The sequence below is a fragment of the Cynara cardunculus genome, assembly GCF_001531365.2.
Source record: "Cynara cardunculus var. scolymus isolate 2C chromosome LG 10, CcrdV1, whole genome shotgun sequence".
In the NCBI taxonomy this organism is placed as follows: Eukaryota; Viridiplantae; Streptophyta; class Magnoliopsida; order Asterales; family Asteraceae; genus Cynara; species Cynara cardunculus.
In genome coordinates, this window is record NC_037537.1 from 1,700,652 (window position 1) to 1,722,180 (window position 21,529).

The 21,529-nt window shown below is 36.7% G+C and overlaps 1 protein-coding gene across 1 annotated transcript; it reads left to right on the forward strand.

Annotated features, from left to right (window-relative positions):
- Window positions 1-496: 496 nt before the first annotated feature.
- On the forward strand, window positions 497-20,974 carry LOC112519826 (lysine-specific demethylase JMJ25-like). The gene is made up of 15 exons (XM_025128122.1): window positions 497-1,318; window positions 1,953-2,089; window positions 5,269-5,371; window positions 5,459-5,604; window positions 5,693-5,749; window positions 6,133-7,099; window positions 7,773-8,189; window positions 8,258-8,330; window positions 8,403-8,488; window positions 9,775-9,894; window positions 9,975-10,042; window positions 10,383-10,471; window positions 10,555-10,620; window positions 19,185-19,356; window positions 20,571-20,974. Exons 1-12 carry the CDS (start codon window positions 545-547, stop codon window positions 10,405-10,407), a joined length of 2,973 nt encoding a protein of 990 aa, XP_024983890.1. The 5' UTR covers window positions 497-544; the 3' UTR covers window positions 10,408-10,471; window positions 10,555-10,620; window positions 19,185-19,356; window positions 20,571-20,974.
- Window positions 20,975-21,529: the final 555 nt, after the last annotated feature.

Sequence of the window (21,529 nt, forward strand, 5' to 3'; positions counted from 1 at the left end):
CTTGTGAAATTGTTTCATATAATACTTTTTTTTGATGAAGTTGTTTCATATATGGTTGTGAAATTGTTTCATATAATACTTAATGAAACTGTTTCATATAATACTTAATGAAACTGTTTCATGTATTTCTTTAACATTAATGAAACTGTTTCATGTATTTCTCTAAAATTAAAATAATAAAAATGATAATATCTATGATTAACACCCTCCACAATAAAAATGATTAATCAACCTCTCATAATTACAAAAAAATGAACAAAATAAAAAATTATGATTGGCTGAATACGGTTTACACGGTTTGCACAAATTGAGTGGTTTGCATTTGGGTTGAATTAGTTTCTCGGCAAACTCAATGGTCTAACCCAAAAAAGTTGGCTAAACGGATCGATCGGCAATTTTGATAGACTAATCCGGTGTCAAAGTTAAATACTCAACTGCTCCTGTCTCTTGCTGTAACTTTATCAAGATACCCATCAGAACCCTTGTTCCTGATTTCTGCAAGAAAAATTAAAAATTGAGCAACAAAAAAGGCAGTGGGTTTCAAATGGTAGAGAAAATTGGTGATGAAGGTGGTGATTGTTCTTTGCCGGACAAGCAGCGATGCAAGAGAAGCGATGGCAGGAAGTGGCGTTGCCGGCGACCGGTGATGCAGGGGAGGACTCTCTGTGAAGCACATTTTGCACAAAGCCACTACCGCAAGCAAAGAGAGCCAGTTCCTGATCATCTAAAACTCGAGAGACCAAAACCCACGGCAGATCTTCCACAAATCGATGAAGAATCAAGTGGAAATCTAAAGATTATGGAAAATGAGGATGTTGGTTGTCCCATTTTACCCCAAAAACGAAGTAGAAGGAAGAGAAAAGAGGAAAATTCAGTTTGTGGTTTTGGAGAAAACCCAACTGACAACCTCAAAATTAGGGCAAATGGAGATGCGGGTTGTTCCAATTTGCCCCCAAAACAGGGTAAAAGGAACAAAAGAGAGGAGAAATCTTCAGTTGACATTTCTGAGAAACTTGATGATGCTTTGAGAAAGATGAACTTGGAGAAGGGTGATCTCCAATTAGATTTGATCCGAGGGTGTTTGATGAGACAAGTGGAGAAGAAAAAAGAGAAACAATTGACGACAAAAGAAAATGTTGTGAGAGATTTGAAGTATGGCAGGCTAGAAATTTCACAATCTCCAGTATCATCAAGACTCATCTCAGGCAACAATGCTGGTTCTTTGAATGTCAAAGTTGGGGTTCCTGCTTCAAATTTTTTTCCTAGAAGGGTTTTCAGATCAAAAAACATAGAACCACTCCCTATTGCTACAATGCAGGTTGTTTCCATAACCAAGTCTGTTCTGTTTCCATCTAAATTGTTCTAATTTGCAAGTTAATAATCCGTTTATGTTTTCTTTTTGTTTGCACTCTTTAACAGTTTTCTGATGCAGCGCAGGCTGTTTTCATAGCCAAATTTGATATGTTTCCATCAAAATCAATCATGTTTCTTTTGTTTCTTTTTTGTATTTTTACTTGATTTCTATTGCTGTTGCTATAATGCATGTTATTTTCATAGCCATATTTTTTTTATTTTAGTCAAAGTTGTTGTGATTTTGCTTGTTTATAGTTCATTTATGCTGAAATCTGTTTTGTGTTTTGTATTTGTACCCCTCACGTGGCCCTTTTGCTACAATGTAGGTTGGTTGTTCTTATAACCAAACTTGTTAATATTTCTCTTGTTTATGACCCACTTATGTTTTCCTTTCTTTCACTTCTGTTTTATGTCCCTATTACGAAAATGCAGATTGTTCCCACGAAGCAATATGTAATCGTTCTTGTAAATGTTTACTTTTATTTCATTATAAGCCAATATGATACTTATCATTCGAAGTTCTACTACTGCTACAATATGGGGTTATTTTTCTTAACCCAATATGTTAAATTGTGGCATGGTTTTACTGTTGTATCTAGATTTTACCAAGTGTAAAAGCAAAGGTGAAAGTGGCGAAAAAGAAGTGCCACTGGTGTCGGAAGTGTGGCTATCGAAATTTCATCAAGTGCTCAACTTGCAAAAAACATATCTTTTGTGAAGATTGTGTCCAAGCAAGGTTTGCTTTACTCCTTTATCATTTTTGATACATGTTCAAAATGCCACTTATGATATCAAATTTCTATTATTTCTCTCCTTTTTGTGTTAAATAGCATATGCTGATTTTGGGTGTAAAAGAGTTTGTGTCCTATGAGGAAGGTAGGGTGCTTGCACATTAGTCATCCTAAGACTGAGTACTTTTGGTGCTATTTTAGTAAGGAGGGTAATGACGAGGGGATTAAAATAAGCATTTGGGAGCAAAGGGCACACCATAAGGACAGTGAGGTCGGAAATTAAGTTACACACCGCAAAAAGGCAAGGTGGCTAAAATTGAGGGCCGCTACAGGATTTGTGTGACAGAAAAATCCCGCTAAAACATAGGGCAAATTCTACATGGTGACCATTAAACCAATCATATTGCATAGGGTGGACTATTTGGCTATAAAGTCACTTGAAAGGAAGTTGGAAGTTGCTGAAATGAGTATGCTTATGTGGACCTGTGCTTGAACCATGCTGGACTGGTTTGAGGTTTTCCGAGCAGAGTTGGGAGTAGTGTCTATCACCGAAAATTGAGGGATGTCTTGTAGCTTGGACACGGTTGTAGGAGATAGATGTCGGCCTCGGTGAGGAGGGTCGAGAGTGTAATGGTCAAGGGGGTGAGAAGGAGGAGGCAAAAGAGGACATGCGATGAGCGGCTGAGATTGGACATGGTGACTTTAGGCATTTCAAAGACATGCTTTCAAAGTGTGTGGAGATGCAGTACAAGGATAGTAGATTTTGTGTAAGGGATTGTGGTTATTGTGCTTGGGGTGGAATGGGGAAGGGTTAGAGAGCCGACAACTAGATATCAGAGCCTCGAGTTAGGTTGGGGGACCTTTTGGAAGTAGATAGGAGCAGCTTTTGTGTGAATTTAGCCAAAAAAGGCTCTTTTGGTTCAGTTGTTCTTTTGTTTTATCGCAATGCATCTTTAGGTAGTTTAGCTGTTTCCTACCTTTTTTTATGCTTTTATCGTCCGTACTCGTTTAAATCATTTTTTCATGTTGTTTACTGTGCTTACTTGCTCTACTTTTCCAAGTCTCTCTTCCTTTTTCCAACAATGTCTCAAGCTTTCCATTACTCTAGAAATCTTTTTCGCAAACTTTTTAGCAAGTCGGGTATCCTTACAGGAACAACCTCTCTACTCTAGGCATAGTGATTTGCACTGACCTGTCGGGGAACCCAATTCACCCGCTTCGATCGGGGACGAAGATTCCCCACTAAACCCGGGTCCGGGGATCCCTGTTTTGGCTCAAACCCGGGCTGGGGCTGAGTATCGTATTCCCTGACTCGCCCGGCCCCCATACCCGTATTATAATAAATAATTTATAATTTAAAATTATATATTATATTATATATGTATATATTTATTAATCAGAAAGATAACAAGAATAAAATTTACTAACAAAAATAAAACTAGACTTCCATCCGGTGCCTATCCATCGTCGACTATTCAATTTTAAAATGTATCATATATATATATATATCATATTCCATCACCAAGCCATTCTTTTGGGTAGTTAATGAAATGTTATTATAATACTTGAATAAACAGAGTATATTACATTTTTTTGATCAGTTTGCCACTCGCCATTTAAACATTGACCATTTTGGAGTGTTACGTAAATGGGGAAATAATCCCCATTCCCCGTTGGGGACGAGGATGGGGAAGGAGATTAGGGATCGGGGGCAAGGATCAGGGTTACTCGCCTCTTTCCCATGCTGACTCTGTAGAGAAGTCTTCATATATATCACCCTTCCTAGACCCTACATGCGCAATTTACTAGTTTTGTTTGGGTTGAGGAAGGTTCAACGTAGGGTGCTTCTACCCCAATGATGCCCTACTTCGGATGTATTGTACACAGTGTGCAACTTTGACTAGAGCCATGAAAGGTTGACCATGAATATATGGGGGTATGGGACTAGGTTTATCAGCGGGGTATTTTTACATTGTGTTTCGAATTTTGGAAGGAAAGAAGAAAAGAAAGGGAAGGAAAAGAAAATAATTTTTTTATTTGTGTTCCTGAGAGTGAAGGGAAATGAAATAAGTTTTCATGTTCTTGAGTGGGAGAGAAAGGAAAGGAAAGATGTCATTTTTACAAATAAGCCCTTATTTATTTTATAGTTGAATGTAATTGATGGGTATATGTGTAATTTTATAAATATTTTTAATTTTTATATTCTTTTGTTTTCTTTCTTTCCCTTTCCTCCCACATTTGGGAGGAAAGTCAACATTATTTTTCTTCCCTTTCGTTTCTTTTCCCTCCTTAAAAAACTCGAGCACAAGATTTTTTCTTTCCCTCCTACTTTCCTTCCCTTTCTCTTCCTTTCCTTCGTAAAGGAAGACTCGAGAACACAGCGTTAGTCTCATGAAATTTCGTAAATTGTAAATTTACACACCAAGGCTAAAAGTTTAAAGTAGGATGTCTCTTCCCTATGGAGAGATATAAAGGAGGCAAGGCGCAGTGACACATGTTCTTTTTCTTAGACTATTATGGGCTTGCCCATTCAATCGTAATGCTCCTTTCTGTTCTCACTCTGATTACTGCATAGCAAGTGCTACCTAAGTAAAAGTAAAAGCGAAATTAAGCTTGCAATTTGCTTATTTTATATATCTGGCGTATGAACAAATAAATTATTTACTCTAGTGTTGGATGCTTTGAATATAGACTTGTGTTTTACATACACCTTCGTATCCGTAATATTTTTTTGGGACCCCGAATCCAATTCTTACATATATCCTTGCAACATACCAAAAACTTATCCTTAAATCTATTGGATAACTTGGTGTTGTAGCTTAAAATCTTGGGATAAATGATTATGTTCTAACTAAAGATTAAAAACATTTTTAAAATGATAATCACAGCACAGCAGTTCCTTTGCATTGTGAGAGTCGGTGAGGGTCTCGTACACGATCTTTCCTTGCATTTTTGCAACAAAAGTGTCTTTCGTGACACAGCCTCTAGATCGGAAAATAAGTAAGCAAAGACATGTTTGATTCGGATATTATGTTTTTCCCTTTCATGTGATAAGACAAACTATTAGTGTAACAATCGTGGACTTGCAATACTTGACAATCGGTACTTGTATTATTTTTTCCCCAGTACTTTACATATTAAAATGATCATTTGAAATCAGACTTCAACTATCTGAATGGATTAGGTGTCTTGATAAGACAAATGTCAAGAAAAATTGTCCGGTTTGTTGTGGAACTTGCGATTGCAGAGCTTGCATAAAGGAAAGATCTAAAGACGTCAAAATTACGGTACGGAACAGAGCCACCATAATTGTTTTTATCTTGATCTTGAATGTTCATAATCCGTATAGCTTTATGTTTGGAACTATGTTTCAGGATCTCGTTGTTTATAACAGCAAAAAGAAGTTTGACAAAAGTGAACAACTTCTTTATATGATCGATATGCTTCTTCCTTTGCTTGAACAAATAAATCAAGAAAAAATCGTTGAGCTCAATATGGAAGCTAAAATCAAAGGTAAAGTGTCCTTGTTTGTGTCTGTGTTTGTTGACTTTTTCTGAGTGATGATTGAAAATAAGAACAAATTGATGGAATTTGACCAATACAGAAAGGCATCATACCGAGCTGCAGATTCAGCCTGCTATAGATTCCAAAAAGCAGCAGTGCTGGTATGTTATCAAATACTTCTCCGTTTCATGAAAATTGCAAGTTTTCCTTTTCTGTGAAGTTTTGATGTTAAAATTATCCATTTGCCCATTATCATCATTACAAGTGAGATGCTAGCATTGATTTGCGTCCATGATATTTATCTATGTTGTCCTTATTGAAGGGAGTTTAGATCCTTGAAAAGGAGTAACAATTTCCTTAAACGGCATGCCAACAATCGTCAAGTAAATTGATTGCTCTACTTTGTGTCCACAAGAGCTTTTTTTAACCAAAGGGTATTTAGGATGTTTAACATGCCAAATCAAAATTTTGCAATTTCATGAAGATTTTCAATTTGAACCCAGCAGTTCATAGTAAATTCCCTTCATTTCCTTTTCTTGTGCAGCAGTTTCTGCAAGTCTTATATTGTGGATGTTCATAGACGTTGCGAAAATTGCTCGTATATGCTTTGTATATCTTGTTGTTGGGATTTTCGTGAAGGACAGTTGCATGGGGGTTTTCGAGATTTCAAATACATGAGCACAGAAAAACGGAAATCTTTGTCAACAATATTGTGGAACTGGAAAACAAGTGAAGATGGAAGCATAAAATGCTCACCAAAGAATTTAGGTGGTTGTGGGAATGGTGTTCTTGACATAAGATGTCTTTTTGACTTTAATTGGACTAACGAGCTTGAAACAAGTGCGAAAGAAATCATTTGCAAGTATAAGTTCACAAAATCTTTGGAGGTTACATCATGCTGCTCACCATCTGATGGAAATGCCGAAACGGGTAATGAAAGTGACGATAGAATCTTGTTCAAGAGCAAGTGTTTGTATTTATCCATGAGGGATGATCTTCGGGACGAAAATCTACAACATTTTACACAGCATTGGGTCAAAGGGCAACCTCTTATTATTCGAGATGTGGTCAAGAATGATCCTGAATTGAAATGGGATCCGGTTTTCATGTTCTGCACGTACCTAGAAGCGAGTGCTAAATACCAAAAGGATGAAGGAGCAGAGGTGGAAAACTGCTCCAATTGGTATGAGGTGGAAATGGGTAGGAAGCAGATCTTTATGGGGGGTAAAACACATGCAAATGTACAGAATGAGGTTCTGAAATTTAAAGTTCAGCTATCATCTGTTTTCTTCCAGCAGTATTTCCCAAGTCATTATGCTGCCGTGATGGGTGATTTGCCACTTCACGAGTACATTAATCCATTGAGTGGTCTTCTAAATCTAGCATCAAAGCTGCCACGGGAAACTCAGAATCTTGACTTGGGTCCTCTTATCTATCTTTCATATGGTAGACCTGGAGAGCCTATAGACCCAGATTTTTCAACGAAATTATGTTATCATGCATTTGATGTGGTATGTTTTAAAAAACTCCAGCTACTGCAAACTACAAAATCAACTAAACTAAACTAGTCAATTTGGTTCTGTTATGGAAGAATGCAGTTCAGTCCTGATTCAAAAAAAATCATGCCAATCAATTCGGTTTGTAGTTTCAGGTGTTGGACCAAACCAAATTGAGCCAAATGTTTTGAACTAAGCTTAAATTAATTTATCTTGTGTTGTAATCATGTATTTACAATTAATTCATCCAATTTCGTTTATAATAAACTCAAAGTTTATTTATATTAGAAAGAAAAACCTTTAGGAATCACAAGTGTTACCATCAAAATCTACCATTTGTTTCCCCCTTTTGGAAGATGGTCTTAGTATTAGGAGAGAGAATGTGTATTAACTCATGTTTTTCTCTACAAAAAGGGATTGTGGTGAGTTTTATGGTATCTAGAGAAGAAATGATTTAAGCTATGGAACTAAACCAAACTTAAAATGGTTTGGTTCTATTCGGTTCAAAGGCTTTTTTGGTTTGGTTTAGTTCAGAAAATTCATGGTTCTGTCAAAAACCGAACCTTTTACACTACTCTTGCAAAAAGTAAAGTCTTTAAGTGTAGGTTTGTTTGTAGGACATTATCCTTCGGCTGATTTTCCACCAGTGATGTCTCATGACTTTCCACCTTTGTTGTTTTTCCTTCAGGTGAATATTCTTGTGCATGCTACAGAGATCCCAATTTCTGAGAAAAAGTTTAGTAGAGTAAAGAATTTGATGAATAAATATGGTTCACAAGATCATAACGAGTCCTTGAGTAAGACTGAGTCCCAGAATAAAATAGATGATTTCTTTGGAAAATCATCAGTCTGTAGTGATCTCACCCAAACAAATGAAGAACTCAGTCGAGTACCTAATGGGGAAGTATGTGTGCTTTCTGATGATTCAAGCATTGAAGTGTCAGATGATGAGGATTTGTATTCTAATTATTATGGAGAGAAACTTGTTCTTGATACTCATGGGGCCCTGTGGGATGTTTTTCGACGACAAGATGTTCCAAAGCTTGTAGAGTATCTTAGAAAGTATTCTAATGAACTCAAGGAATCCCACTCCTCGCCCGAAAAGGTATCATCTTTTATCAACATTTTTAACACGATTTTTCAGATTGATCGAGTACTTATTTGCATTGTTAGGTTGTTCACCCGGTTCTTGATGAAAGCTTTTATTTAGACGCCTTCCATAAAAGGAAACTTAAGGAAGAGTTTGGTAAGTATTATTCAAGCTTCATCTCCCTAGATGTTACCTCTTAAATACTACTAAAGTTCCGTCATTTTTCAGATGTTGAACCATGGACATTCGAACAACATATTGGTGAAGCCGTTTTCATTCCAGCTGGATGTCCGTATCAAGTCAAGAAAATTAAGGTAGCATGCCATAAGTTCTTTTTGCGTATTTTATAGTGTGCATGTTTGTTTGTTGCAGAGTGTCTGGCCTCAAAATTAATTTTATGAAGGTATGAACATGATTAGGAATAAAATTACGAAAATTTCATCACGGTGGTTGATGGGAAGAGCCTGTGACATGATATTTATCAAATTGAAGACATAATTAGAACATATTTTTAGTTTTATTTTCTGTGTTTACAAATTTTGGAATATCATTCCAGTACTCATACAAACACAGAGATTGCATATAGTACTGAAAACGATTCACCTTCATTCGGTTTTATGAGGTTCCATGAGATGAAGCAAAATCTTTGGTTTTATGAATTTGGGAGCTACCAAGCAACTGAAACCTTGACCGTTTGGCCGTCTTGGTATCAGGTGGTCGAGTTGGGCTCAATTTGGGACAGATTCTCCATAAAATTGCATGTTTCTGGTCAAATTTGAGAGTGTTGAAATCTAGTTTCCAAATAATAATTTTCATCCAACTACTTGCCTGTGTGATTTGGAAATTGACTTTTACTTTTTGTTTTTTTGTCTATTCAAATTTGTTTAACAGATCAATTTTGTGTTTTTCTGGGTTTTTACTATTAATACAGTTTTATTTTATAGAAAACGTATTATAAAAAGAAATTATGTAAGACTATATATATAGGGGCGGGTTCAAACGAGAACACTAAGAAAATAAGAAAAAGGTCGTTAATGTACAAAATCATATATGATTCACGTACAAAATCTTACATGATCCGGGCGACTTTGCCCTGCGACTTAAGTGGCCTCAAAGTCACCCGCTTCTGTTTAATGTAAAATCACATGTGATCTTGTACATTGACGACCTTTTTCTTGTTTTCTTAAATAGTTAGTGTTCTCGTTTGAACCTTCCTCTCTCTCTCTCTCTCTCTATGTGTGTGTGTATATATATATATATATATAACTGCATATGATATAAATCTCAAAAATAAATAATTTATGAACTAATTTGCCCCTGTTTGTTTTGGTGTCGGTTTGACAGTTGAAAAATTGAATAAAAAAGTTGAAACCAATCCACCATAACTTCCACACTGTCGGTTTCAGTGTTGTTTGCGAATTTTTGGGCTTCTTTGGTCATCTCAAATGGTCAAGAATGTTGATTCCTACAAAATGAAATTCTATGATTCAGTCCTTATGTATAGTTTGGTCACTATAATAATTTCAATTTTCTTAAGGCTTGTGATTTAAATGCTTTTGCATTTGAGCCCTGACACACTAAGATGTTCATCCTCCTGCAGTCTTGTGTTAATCTGGTTTTGGAGTTTATCTCACCCGAAAGTGCATCTGAGTGCTTCAAGTTGAGTGAGGAACTCCGTCGGCTTCCCATGAATCACAAAGCAAAAGGGAAAATGCTATCGGTAAGCGTTCTAACATGAGAATTTCAAGTTCTTCAAATATTTTTTCATCGAGAGCATTGATAATAGAAGCCCTATATCAGGTCAAGAAAATGCTTGTCTATTGTATAGATGCGGCAATTGAAGAAATCTCTAGGGTTTCACATGCGGAGTAAGTTATCTCTTCCATTTTCCTCCATTCTTCATCATCTATTTCATTTCACATCAAGTAAATAGGATCCATAGCACATCTTTGTTCAAACTGTGTCATATAAATGGGCCCACTAATGAAACTATAATAACTTGGACCTAATTGTTTTCACATCTATTCTCCATCTTCCATGAGCAAAGATGGTTTTCATTTTATCAACTCCTTTTTGTTTATTTCACAACTTTTTTCTATATAATTCAAAAAATTTGTTGCTAGAATCATTAGAAGATGATATTTTCTAGTTCATGTAGTGATGTATAGTTCTTGCTTCAATCCCTCACTCACTCACTTATGATTCCAGGATCGATGGTGTAACTAAAGAATAAAATCAACTTTTGGTTTATTCGGGCGGTTCAGTACCAATTGTCATCGGTGTTGTTTGTGATGCAAGTACGATCTATATATTCTTATCGGTTCTGTAAGTAAGCCCCATTTCTAGTTTTGAATTTAACATTAACAATGAAAATCTACAGGAGGAAGATATCAAACCTTCTTGATCCGGTGCCAATCAACCATCTATATTGCAATGTATGAACATGGTATACTTTATAATAGTCAATTTCTACATAAATGTTGTCCAACTACATGCTTCTAAACGTTTAAAGTTATAACTTTTGGTTGTACAACATGTTTTTAAGATAATCTTACACCGTTTGCTTATGGTTTAGGCCAACAATGATCATGTCTTGCACCAAAATCTTTGTTTGTGTACTATATCATGAATTGCATCATTTGGTACAATATAAGTTAGAAAATTGTACATAGTCTTGTAGATAAATTAAACAGAATCATAAAACTTTTACTGCCATTCTTCTTAATGGTCGAGTTTAGAAGTTCCTTTTGGCCTTCCCTTACTCCATTCTATTACCAATAAGACTCCAATATTGGCTTGGGTTTGATAAGACATTCAAATCCACAAACTATTTATCTGTTTATCAGTTTGTTTCAAGATGTCCATGGCATACTTCTGTTTGGAGATGGAGGATAGCGTGAGGAGATTGTGCAACTGTTACACATATAGATAATAGGGATAAGAGTGGGGCGGTCAATTAGTCAATTAGGGGCTGGTCAATTAGTCAATAAGTGAGGAAGTTATTGCTAGGAGAAGTGTAAATAGAAGGCAGGTGGAATCGATTAGGTATGAGTTTTGTATTCAGTTGGGTGTAACCCTTAGGAGAGTTCTTGGCCTCTCAAAAGCCAGAGTGTCTCATAATCATTCGGTTATGAGTTTATAATCAAAGCTTGCCCTAGTTTTTCTTGATTCATTACCAGTTTGTAACAAATGGTATCAGAGCAGTCGATATTGGAGATTTCCAAGAGTTTGCTCCCCAATTGCAACAAGATGGTAGGAAATCTAAGGTCGTTGCAATCGGAGTTAAGATCTATAAAAGAAAATTTTCAGGATGTGAAGCAAATGCTCAAAGAATAGGAAGTACAAGAAGATTGGAAACAAGAAGGGATGAAGCAGTCGACATCAGAACATAAACAGCCTTCAACGGCAGAAAAGAAGCTTGTCAATCGAGGAATTGGAGACATACATTGTGGAATGAAGACGTTGAAGAGACTTGTTCAGGCCAGGAGACGTTTTCGATAGAGACACTCAATTTCTGGTGACCGGACTGCCGTCGTAAGGAAGTCGAAGAAGGAGTTCGTGAAAAAGAAAAGGAAGGCCGTAAATCAGGGATATAAATTTTTGGGTCAGGCCATGGTTGCTGAATTAGGGGCAGGCATTGGTTAGGGGTTCCAAGTTTGGTCGACAATATAGGTCTAGTTCGGCTCAACCAAAAAAACTAAGACTCACCAAATCAATCCAATGGAGAAAACGGAAGCAATGGCCGATTAATCAGGCTAGTAACCTTGATTGATTTTCGAAGAACAAACTTTCTTTGTTGATGCTTGGACCTAACGAAGAGTGGCATAGAGGAATGCAAAAGGACGAAGAATTTGATGGTAACCTGTTGAAGATGTTGTGCTTGTTGTCTATTTACAACAGTACAGAGAAAGACCATCCAGTTACTATGGCGGTTTTCAACTTCCAGAGGCAGTTAATTGGGAAGAAAAAATTAAGGGGCTGACAAGCGTAAAATTCCAGAAAGCAATAACAAAGCAATAACAGGTGGATATGGGGAAATAAAGTGGGTGATAATGGATTTAGCCGATGGACATGCACTTAACAGAAAGGGAGAGTTTGGGAGTTTTATGGAGAGAAGCATCAGAACGGTGCAGGCGGTGACCAAGTCAATGAAATAAAATTTTCTGACTTTGAAGAAACCAATGGAAGTGTTGATCAAATTGCAAGAATATACGATGAGGACGACACTACGAGCTCAAAAGATGATGAACATGTCGATTTGGGCATGAGGAAACCAGAAAAAGATGGTATAAATTCTGATTATGGAGGAGTTTCAGGATTTCGAGGCAAAAGGCTTGACGCATTGATGTTCAATGGAACAAATCTGAATGGGTGGATCGTGAAGGCTGAATGTGTCCATGCGTCGGCACATGATGAAGTTTTGGAAGAAAAGGCCAAAGGTATTTTGCAAGAAACAGGCCAAGAGAAGTTTGTTGCATTTGGGTACAAAGAGCATCGAGCCATAAAGGATTTGGATGAAAGAGGTATAAATCATTTTTGTTTATTTTTTCTTTCCACCTTGAGGACAAGGTGGATGTTTTGGGGGGGGGGGGGTATTGTTACACATATAGATAATAGGGATAATAGTGGGGCGGTCAATTAGTCAATTGTGGGGGCTGTTCAATTAGTCATTAAGTGAGGGAAGTCATTTTTAGGAGAAGTATAAATAGAAAGAAGGTGGAATCAATTAGTTATGAGTTTTGTATTCAATTGAGTTCTTGGCCTCTCGAAAGCCAGAGTGTCTCATAATCATTCAGTTATGAGTTTATAATCAAATCTTGCCCTAGTTTTTCTTGATAATCATTAGCAGTTTGTAACAGCAACCTCTATTCCAAAGTATCTTTACTTGAGTTTACCAAAATCTTCTGTCTGGAAGTGGTGGGGTAGATGTCTTTGAGTTTCTGTATACCCTTCTGGTTAATCCCGATAATAACAATGTCGCCCACATACGCAACCTAGAGAAGCGGCAGTTGAATACTTAGTGGTCAGCTTCACTTCTGATCATACCAAATTAATTAAGAAATGAGCTAAAACGACCAAACAAAGCACGCAGACACTGTTTAAGTAAATAGAGAGATTGCTCGAGATGACATACCATACCAGAAGACTCAAACTGAGCAACAACCTCTTCTTGCAATTCACCATGTAGAAGAAGTCATTCTTGATATGATGATATCCAACCTGAATATGGCTGTCATGGGAAGGAATATCTGAACTGAAGTCATTTTTGTAATAGGGGAGAACGATCACCGTAATCATGCCTATAAACCTGGGTATAACCCTTAGCCACCAACCAAGCCACTAAGTGTTCAAACACACTATCAATGCTAGAATCTTAGGACTAGCTATATGTTGGTTATGAAGTGAATCCGTTCAGGGTGTAGGTTGGCTTATGCAAGAACCACAAGGAATTTTCCATGTTCGTCTTATAGTCAACATTGTTAAAGCATGACATCATCTAAGGTTGGCTTAACTTCGAAACTATCGTATACAAACGAGTGGTATGGTTTGAATAAAGTTTCTTTGCCTTCTGCCAGACTTTGTAACAAGAATGTCATAATTGTTATCGAGCAACAAGCTTTTGATCAGTTGGATTCCAAAGAGCATTACAAAGGAAGGCATCGGTTGTTTCCTCTTAGGCTGGTCCTTTCGATGTTTTTAAGTTTCTTCACCAAGTGATCTTCATGGCCTTGACCAATAAACTATAACTCAACAATTATTCTAGGAATCCACAGAGAAGGAAAAGATGGATAATATATGTGCAACTAATTTTTAACAACACTTGTATTCTTAAATTAGAAGATCCCACGGCCTATACATTGTCAACTTCAATTTGTAAGCCATAAGAGAATGTCTACTCTCTTATTTGGAATTGCTAGGACCATATCCATGAGGGTACCAAGGTCTTTAGAGCCTAGCAACCAATAGCACTATAGCGTTAGGACTGACAATGGAAGAGAAGAAGAATAGAAAATCAAAAGCAAATACAACTTTGTTCAAGTCTAGAAAGATTTACAAATCAGGCAATTCAATCACATTTATTGTCTCATGTGTGGTGTTAGTTCATGGTTCACAAAAACAATAGTCATTTGTAATACACAAATAGCAATGAGATTCACATAAGGCGTCTTATATCACTCATCGCCCATTTGAATCATAAAGGTAGTTGGTTGTGGTGTATTTGTTTAAGCTTTTCAACAAACATAAGGCAAGAACTTAATCATATACCATGGAGCTCAAATTTTATTTGGTGCAAGTTTTTTGAGATTTTGTTTAATCGAGGTGTACTTGAGCCAAGTCTAGTCCGATCTTGCTTAGCTGCTTAGCTCACTATTCGGTTTATGAAAATTACTATCTTTTGACTAGACTTGTGGTTTGTCAAGCCTGTAAAACTCAAGCTCGAACTTGCTTTGAGTTGTATAATCTTGGTTCCTTTTGCTTCTTGTTATAATAGATTGGTATATTGTGTGCCTTTGTGTACTCATATTGATTCATGCCGTCACATAGGCTTGTGTAAAATTAAAGAGGTTAGACCCTTGAAGAAATATTACACTCAAACCCACTTTAGAAAGTTGAAACTGAAGTCCAAGAAAGGCTATGATTGATGGATGCCATCTTGAGTCCTCAAATTTCAAACTCCATGTCATGTCCTCAGTCCTCCCTATCCTTCCTACATTCTCATGTCTAGACTTGTTGAAATCGCATATTGTTTGGCCTTTATTCACATTCATAGTCAACATCAAGCAAAATTGATCTGAGATCATCAATTGCATCTTTATGGCAAACTCATCCAACAAAAGGGGTATACTTGTTATTCTCCGACCACTGGGAAGTTCTGTAATTTTGTCGATGTTACATTATCTGAAAAATCACCCTATTATCATATTGATATCCACTGGGAGATCTCAATGAAAGAATACTGACCTTGGGATCTCATCACTCCAAATTCAAACCAAACCAATTGTCCTCTACCTTGAACCCTCCAACAAATTCAATGAGTCATTCTTTTATGTCCACCTCATCATCCTCTGGAAGTTGTTCAATGACTTGATCCCTAAATCTCATCCACCTTTGTCCACTTCATCACCCAATGCAATAGTTCCATCGATGAAAAACAACTTCATGGCTAGTCTAGGAGGACTAACATACAAGAAGAAGAGGAACAAGAGCGACCTAAAGAAAGCTAAGAGTGTGAACAAAGGAACCTTAAAGTTCACCTTCATTGATGATAGACGAATCTTTGGGAAAAGGAAAGAGGTCATGTACCCGCCATCCTATTTATAATTTCCTATCATATAGAACATTGTCACCTAAACAATTTGCCTTTGTTAGCAATCTTGATAAAAGCCTATATTTTGTAGTCATAAAGCGGTTATTGTCGAAGAAATTCATGTTTTTGAGAGAATATCATATGGGATCTATACTCACCATCAAGCATAATGTAGACGGGAGTGTCAAGAGATTTAAGATTATAGGCATACTAGGAGCCCATTTCTTTTTACCGTGGTTTTGGATGAAATTTTGCAAGGGATCCAAGGAGGTATCTCGTGGTATATGCTATTTGCCAGTGATATTGTACTCGTTGTGGAAACAAAGATAGAGATGAACTCTTGACAGGAACAGTGGAGGGTGGCTTTAGAGACTCAAGGCTTGCGCATTAGTCGGTTAAAGATTGATGCCTTTTGTGCAATTTCAGTCTAAAGCGTAACGAGGATTGGTTAGATGTCTGCATAAGATAGCAAAAGGTACCATAAAAGGATGGTTTCAAGTATCTAGGCTCTATGATTCAAGATGAGGGTGAGGTTAAGGATGATGTTAATCATCACATAAATGGATGGCTGATATAGGAGTGTTGTGTGACAAGAAAGTCCCACTAAAGCTGAAGGACATTTTCTAGGTTACCCATCAGACGAGTTATGTTGCTTGGAGTGTTGGCAATAAAAAAGCACACAAGAGGAAGATAGAGGTGGTTGAAATGAGGATCCTTAGATGGACTTGTGGAAGGATCATCCTACATAAGAACTAGTGTTCAAATTTGCACTCTCGACAATTTAAAGGAATACTGTAGCTTTTGAGAGGCTACTCTATCAATACAGTTCAATGAATTATCACTCCATGCCTTCTATTCTTCATTCCTCCTATTATTCATATCGGAAGCCTAACAACTTAAGCATTAAAATGCCAAGGATACTTCTTTGGCCAAATGATATTCCCCTTCCATCGTGGTTCCCTCCCCAATCACCTCATGTTGTTTCTTCAATCACCTCCTGCAACTGCGAATAAGATGGAGAGGTGAGATTGCGGTTGTTTTGGCACGTTTGTGGAAGATAGAGGTCAACACCAATAAGGAGGGTGGATTGTGTTAGGTCAATAAGGAGAGACAGGCCGAGGAGGACATGGGAGGAGCAGTTGAGAATGGACATGCAACTTTAAGCATTTCGGAAGACATGACTTCAGATAAATATTCAGTGGTTCCATTCCTTTTGATATGCGTTTAATGTCCTTGCTTTTTATTATTGTTATTATTTTAGATTTTTATTTGTTCTTTTTACTTTTTTCCCAACTCCCCCAAACACCTTCTCTTTCTTTCTTGTTGTTTCCTTTCTTTCAAATATTCTATCAAAATTTCAAAACAACTTTTTTCCCTTCTCTCACAAAATCTTTTTCATAACCCTTTTTACAAGGTGGGGTCTTCATGGAAACCTCACTACTTTTTTTAATGGCACAATTAACTATCATAATATAAAATAAAGTAAAAATAAATTTTAATTACAAGTATAAAATAAAAATATAAATTACTTATAAATTAACTACAAGGATCGTTATTTGGCCATTTTTGGTCGATTTTCCAGCTCGTTAGATGGGGCTTTTTGTTCAATGACGAAGTCAAGGAAGTTTTCGATGTTTTCCACCATATATGATATAAAACACAATATCAGTTCCAACTTCGAGGAGTTACGTTAGGGTTTTTGTATTGCACAATCATGTTTGTTCTACAAAAAAGGGAAATTCGTCTGGTTCATGTGGAATTAATGATTTGCATGAACCCCGAGGACTAGGACGACCAAAGACAATACCACTACCTTAAAAAACCATATGTGCTAATAAAAACCATCATATACTTGTACCGTACAAAAAAAGCTTAAATAGGGGAAGAAGGTACAAGCACGTATAAGATGCATTTAAGATTCATCAAATGCGCACGCAACACCATTAATGTGCCTAACCTATAGCTTATATATACCCCCACCCCGAGAATTAAAAATAATACTATTCTACACTCCAAGAGGCAATCCACCATGGAATATGTGGTAGAGGGGTGGCCAATCCAGTGGAAACCATCTATAAGTAAAACCTCGGTGAAGACTCTTTCATTGTTAAAGCAACAAAACGAATCATGGTGGTAGCACCGTTAAGGGTTGTAATTTTTTTTACACCAAGAAATACAAGTTTAGTGGTGGCATTTACCCGATAAGCCCTTCTTAGATTTGCATACGCCTTTCTTAAATTTGCATACGCCTAATTTCACACATTCATATGGAGTAGATTATCAAGATATATTTGCACTTGTGGCATAGTTGAATACTATTCAACTCTTGTGAAAAGACCTCCGCCTTGCTAAAATGATTTTGAAAGCATAGATAGAAGCCATAGTTTTGTAAATATCTTATTTATTTAATTACTATTTTTTTAAAACGGTGAATTAGAATTACAAAGAGCATGAAACAATAAAAAAATGAAGGCAAGAGGAAATAAAAACGAAAGAGAAATCGATGAGACAGGGTCAAGAAGGACGGTAGAGCTAGCTAAGCCAACAAGACCTAGGTAAAAAGTACACGGAACATTCGAAAGATTCCCTCCTATACATCGATCACATGACACTATTGACTCTCTACTCTCCTAACCCCCTTCCCCGAACTACGATACCTAATAGAGTCATACAAGTAATCAACTACCCCAATCCACGACCTCCAAAGCTAGTTTAATTAACATTTGAAAACCTACCTTCTCTAGAGGGAGTGTGGAATTATGGCATTTAAGTGCCATAGTTTCGGGATTTTATTTTTTCTATTAATTAGTTTCCTATTAGAGGATATAGTCGATTGTTTTCGCAGGTTATAGGGTTTTGTTTCAGTTTCTTATGAGTGTATCTTTGCATATAAAACCATGTTCATTTTTTCCCGAAAAAGGTAGAAGAAAAATTCTGATTTTTTTCCTCTCATTATTTTTCCATTATATTTCATTATGCTTTCTACTAGTATTGGTACTCTATGCAAAATTTCACCCCTTTTACCTATCTGCCAAGATAGCGTGGTCTCCTAGTTCATCTTGCAACAACCAATGGATCTTACACTTCTATTGTTCTACTAATAGTTCCTACACTTTTACTGTGGTGGTGGTTTTTTCCTCTATATTCATATCAAAACTCAAAATACATTCAAAGTTTAAACATGATAACCAATAGAGATTTACCTTATAAGTGTACATAGACATTCAAGTTCTTCCTCGATAACATGCACCTGTAACTTTAGGGTTAGATATGGAAACATACCTTCCATTAGAATCATCGTATTGTATACGTATCTCTAATATGGAAACACAAAGCCTGATTACCATGTATGAACAGCGTTTTTATTGTTTTCCATTTTTACCTGATCATGATTTTCTGGTTTTTGTACTCGTTGCTTTTTCTTATTTCCTTCTTGTTCTATGTTCTATGTTCTAATGTTCACCGAGGGTCTTCAGAAAAACAGCCGCTCTGCTCTTTGAGATAGATGTCTGCTTACATCTCCCCCTTCTAAACCTTACATTCGAGTGGGATTTACTGGTCCGGTTTGGTTCAGTTTGGTTTTTATGATTATCTGGTTTGACGCATGAGTGAGTGCATTATATCATTGATTAGCATGCGAGGTGGGTATTTCATGCTTTTATCTGGACTTTCTGTGAAGGTACTTAAATTTTGTGTTGCAGGTGGTCTTGGTGATTCTTGGTTTCTCGTTTCGTATGGACTTTCTAAAAGCGGACTTACAAAGATGCCAATTCAACAAGGTATAAATGCAGTTAGTGGTTGATTGGTTATCCTCCCTTAAAAGTGTTCCATGACTACCAAATGGAGCTTTGTGATAGCAAAGAAGAACAAGAGGTAATTTTAATGAGATCGGTCACTCCATCTCAATAACATGCAACAAATTACTTTAATGCATGTCCCGGAGTAAATGCAGTTTTTCCATTTTTGGCAATGTCTCGATCTAGAATTACCTCATTGTCAATTATTAATCATTATAGAATACTGATAGCATTGATTTCGGTCACAAGATTTCTCTTGTTTTTTGTCATTATGGAGGGATATCTTAGATATTTTGAGTAATGTAGTCAAACAAGTTCATTAGATTGCATGTCTAGTCAAATGTTATAGTTATTTTAGGACATGAAACTCCTAATTATTACATTCAAGGTGATGTGTTAGATTTTGCACACCAAGTTTAGGATATGATCAAAAGGTAATAATCAAAACATTTGCTTGAGGACATACTTCGGTATATAGTCTAAGGGGCTGTTTGGTTGGTTTTCCATTTAAGTCCTGTATGGAAAAAGCTGTGTATATGGATTAATCTGTCTATATAGATTGGAAAGGTTTTGTTGTAAGGGTTTTTTCATAGATGGAAGGAGCATGTTTTTAAAGCCACGACCAAACAGTAATGTATAGCTGACCGAATAGGCTGAGTCCCATCAAGCTTGGCTTTATGCATAAAGTCCCCCCCCCCAGAAGCTTGTTGAATAAGCCACTTTCTATATTATTGAAGCCACGACCAAACAGTCATGTATAGCTGACCGAATAGGCTGTGAGTCTCATTAAGCTAGTTAAGTTGCTAACAAACAGGCCCTAACTGAAGTATGTATTTGACTGTTAGTCATATATCTATAAGTACTCGTTGATAATTCCAAAATAGACGAGTAAAACCGAAACCAAACGAGCCCAGTATATCCTACCCACGGGTGGGATGTAAGCAGTGGGGGGGAGCTCCGGAGGGTAGTGTCGAACCCTTTTAGCAGAACTTTTTGAGGTTGTTTTCCTTTCCAGTCTGGTTTCTAGCATCATAACTGAAAAAATTCTTAGCTAATATCAAGCGTATATATATACATATAAAAACATATATTTCTTTAAAATCATCATGACGTACATTTATCTCTAGTTTCTTAAAGGGGTTCGACAGGTTGCATGACCACCATGGTTTGGCTGCATTTTGTTTGTTTACTTTCCACTTTTACCCTTCAAACACGAAGCCTGCTCTTAGTTTTTGACTCCTATGAGCTATCTCTTGATCGTTTGTTATCTTGGTCGTGTTTTTTGTGCAGGTAGCCATGACCGTTCTCTATTCTCAATTTCTCGTTCCACATGGCTTTCTCAAAACAGAGTTCCAAATTAAGCTGCCTGAAAACACGAAAGAATCTGATTGTGGCCCCGTTGCAAGTAGAAAGAACGTTGAATAACCGAGATAAGATCTATCCTTTCTTCTATTTACGGTCTGCAAGATTCTAGGTCTGGATCGGGTTTCAGGAAATCTTTGAAGGAGCCACTCCTAGAAGTTGTTACAGACATGGGCAGCCCGTCTGTATAGAATATTTACAACCCTTAACGGTGATACCACTCTGTTTCGTCTTTGTGCTACCATTGTCACTGTCGTTGGAAAACTGAGAGGCTATATAGTAGCATATCGAAGCTTAAATTTTAGTTTGAATGGTGGACATAAACATGGAAACCGTTGGTGTTATGTATGTATTTTGTAACTATAATTAATTTAATTTTAGTTTTAATTTTAATTTTTTTTTCCATTATAAGAAAATGCACAGGGAAAAGAAGAGGAAACTTTCTGATTGAAAAAGCCCTTTCTTAAGTCCGAGAAACCCCGATTAAGCCGCCCAAACGTTTTCTTTTGCTCACTGAAAATGGACTTGGAAGGCCCGATCCTTGTAGATCTCTACATGGTGATATCACATTTGTGTGACAATATGACTCTTGCTCATATCAGTCATCGTAATTTTTACTTAGGTGCTGTTTGACAGTTGCTGAATGATTTAGTGCAGAATAGTTAAGAGGTCAGAATGTTTGAGAGGGTCAGAATGGTTAAGTGCTGAATGAAATAATGTTGTTTGGTAACTGTTCTCTGAATGACAATAAATTACTATTTTAACCCTCATCTAACAAAAACCCATTATTCCATTTTAACCTTCACTTTTTGTTCCTCTTTGCCCTCATCGATGGCTTCAATCTGTGATGAATCATCGAGAATCATCATCCCATAAATCATCAAGAA

Excerpts from the sequence above, each read along its gene's own strand:
- LOC112519826 (XM_025128122.1), top strand. The coding sequence starts at position 545 with ATGGTAGAGAAAATTGGTGATGAAGGTGGTGATTGTTCTTTGCCGGAC. Across the intron at positions 5,750-6,132 it reads TCCAAAAAGCAGCAGTGCTG|CAGTTTCTGCAAGTCTTATA; the intron begins GTATGTTATCAA and ends TTTCTTGTGCAG. Across the intron at positions 8,489-9,774 it reads ATCAAGTCAAGAAAATTAAG|TCTTGTGTTAATCTGGTTTT; the intron begins GTAGCATGCCAT and ends ATCCTCCTGCAG.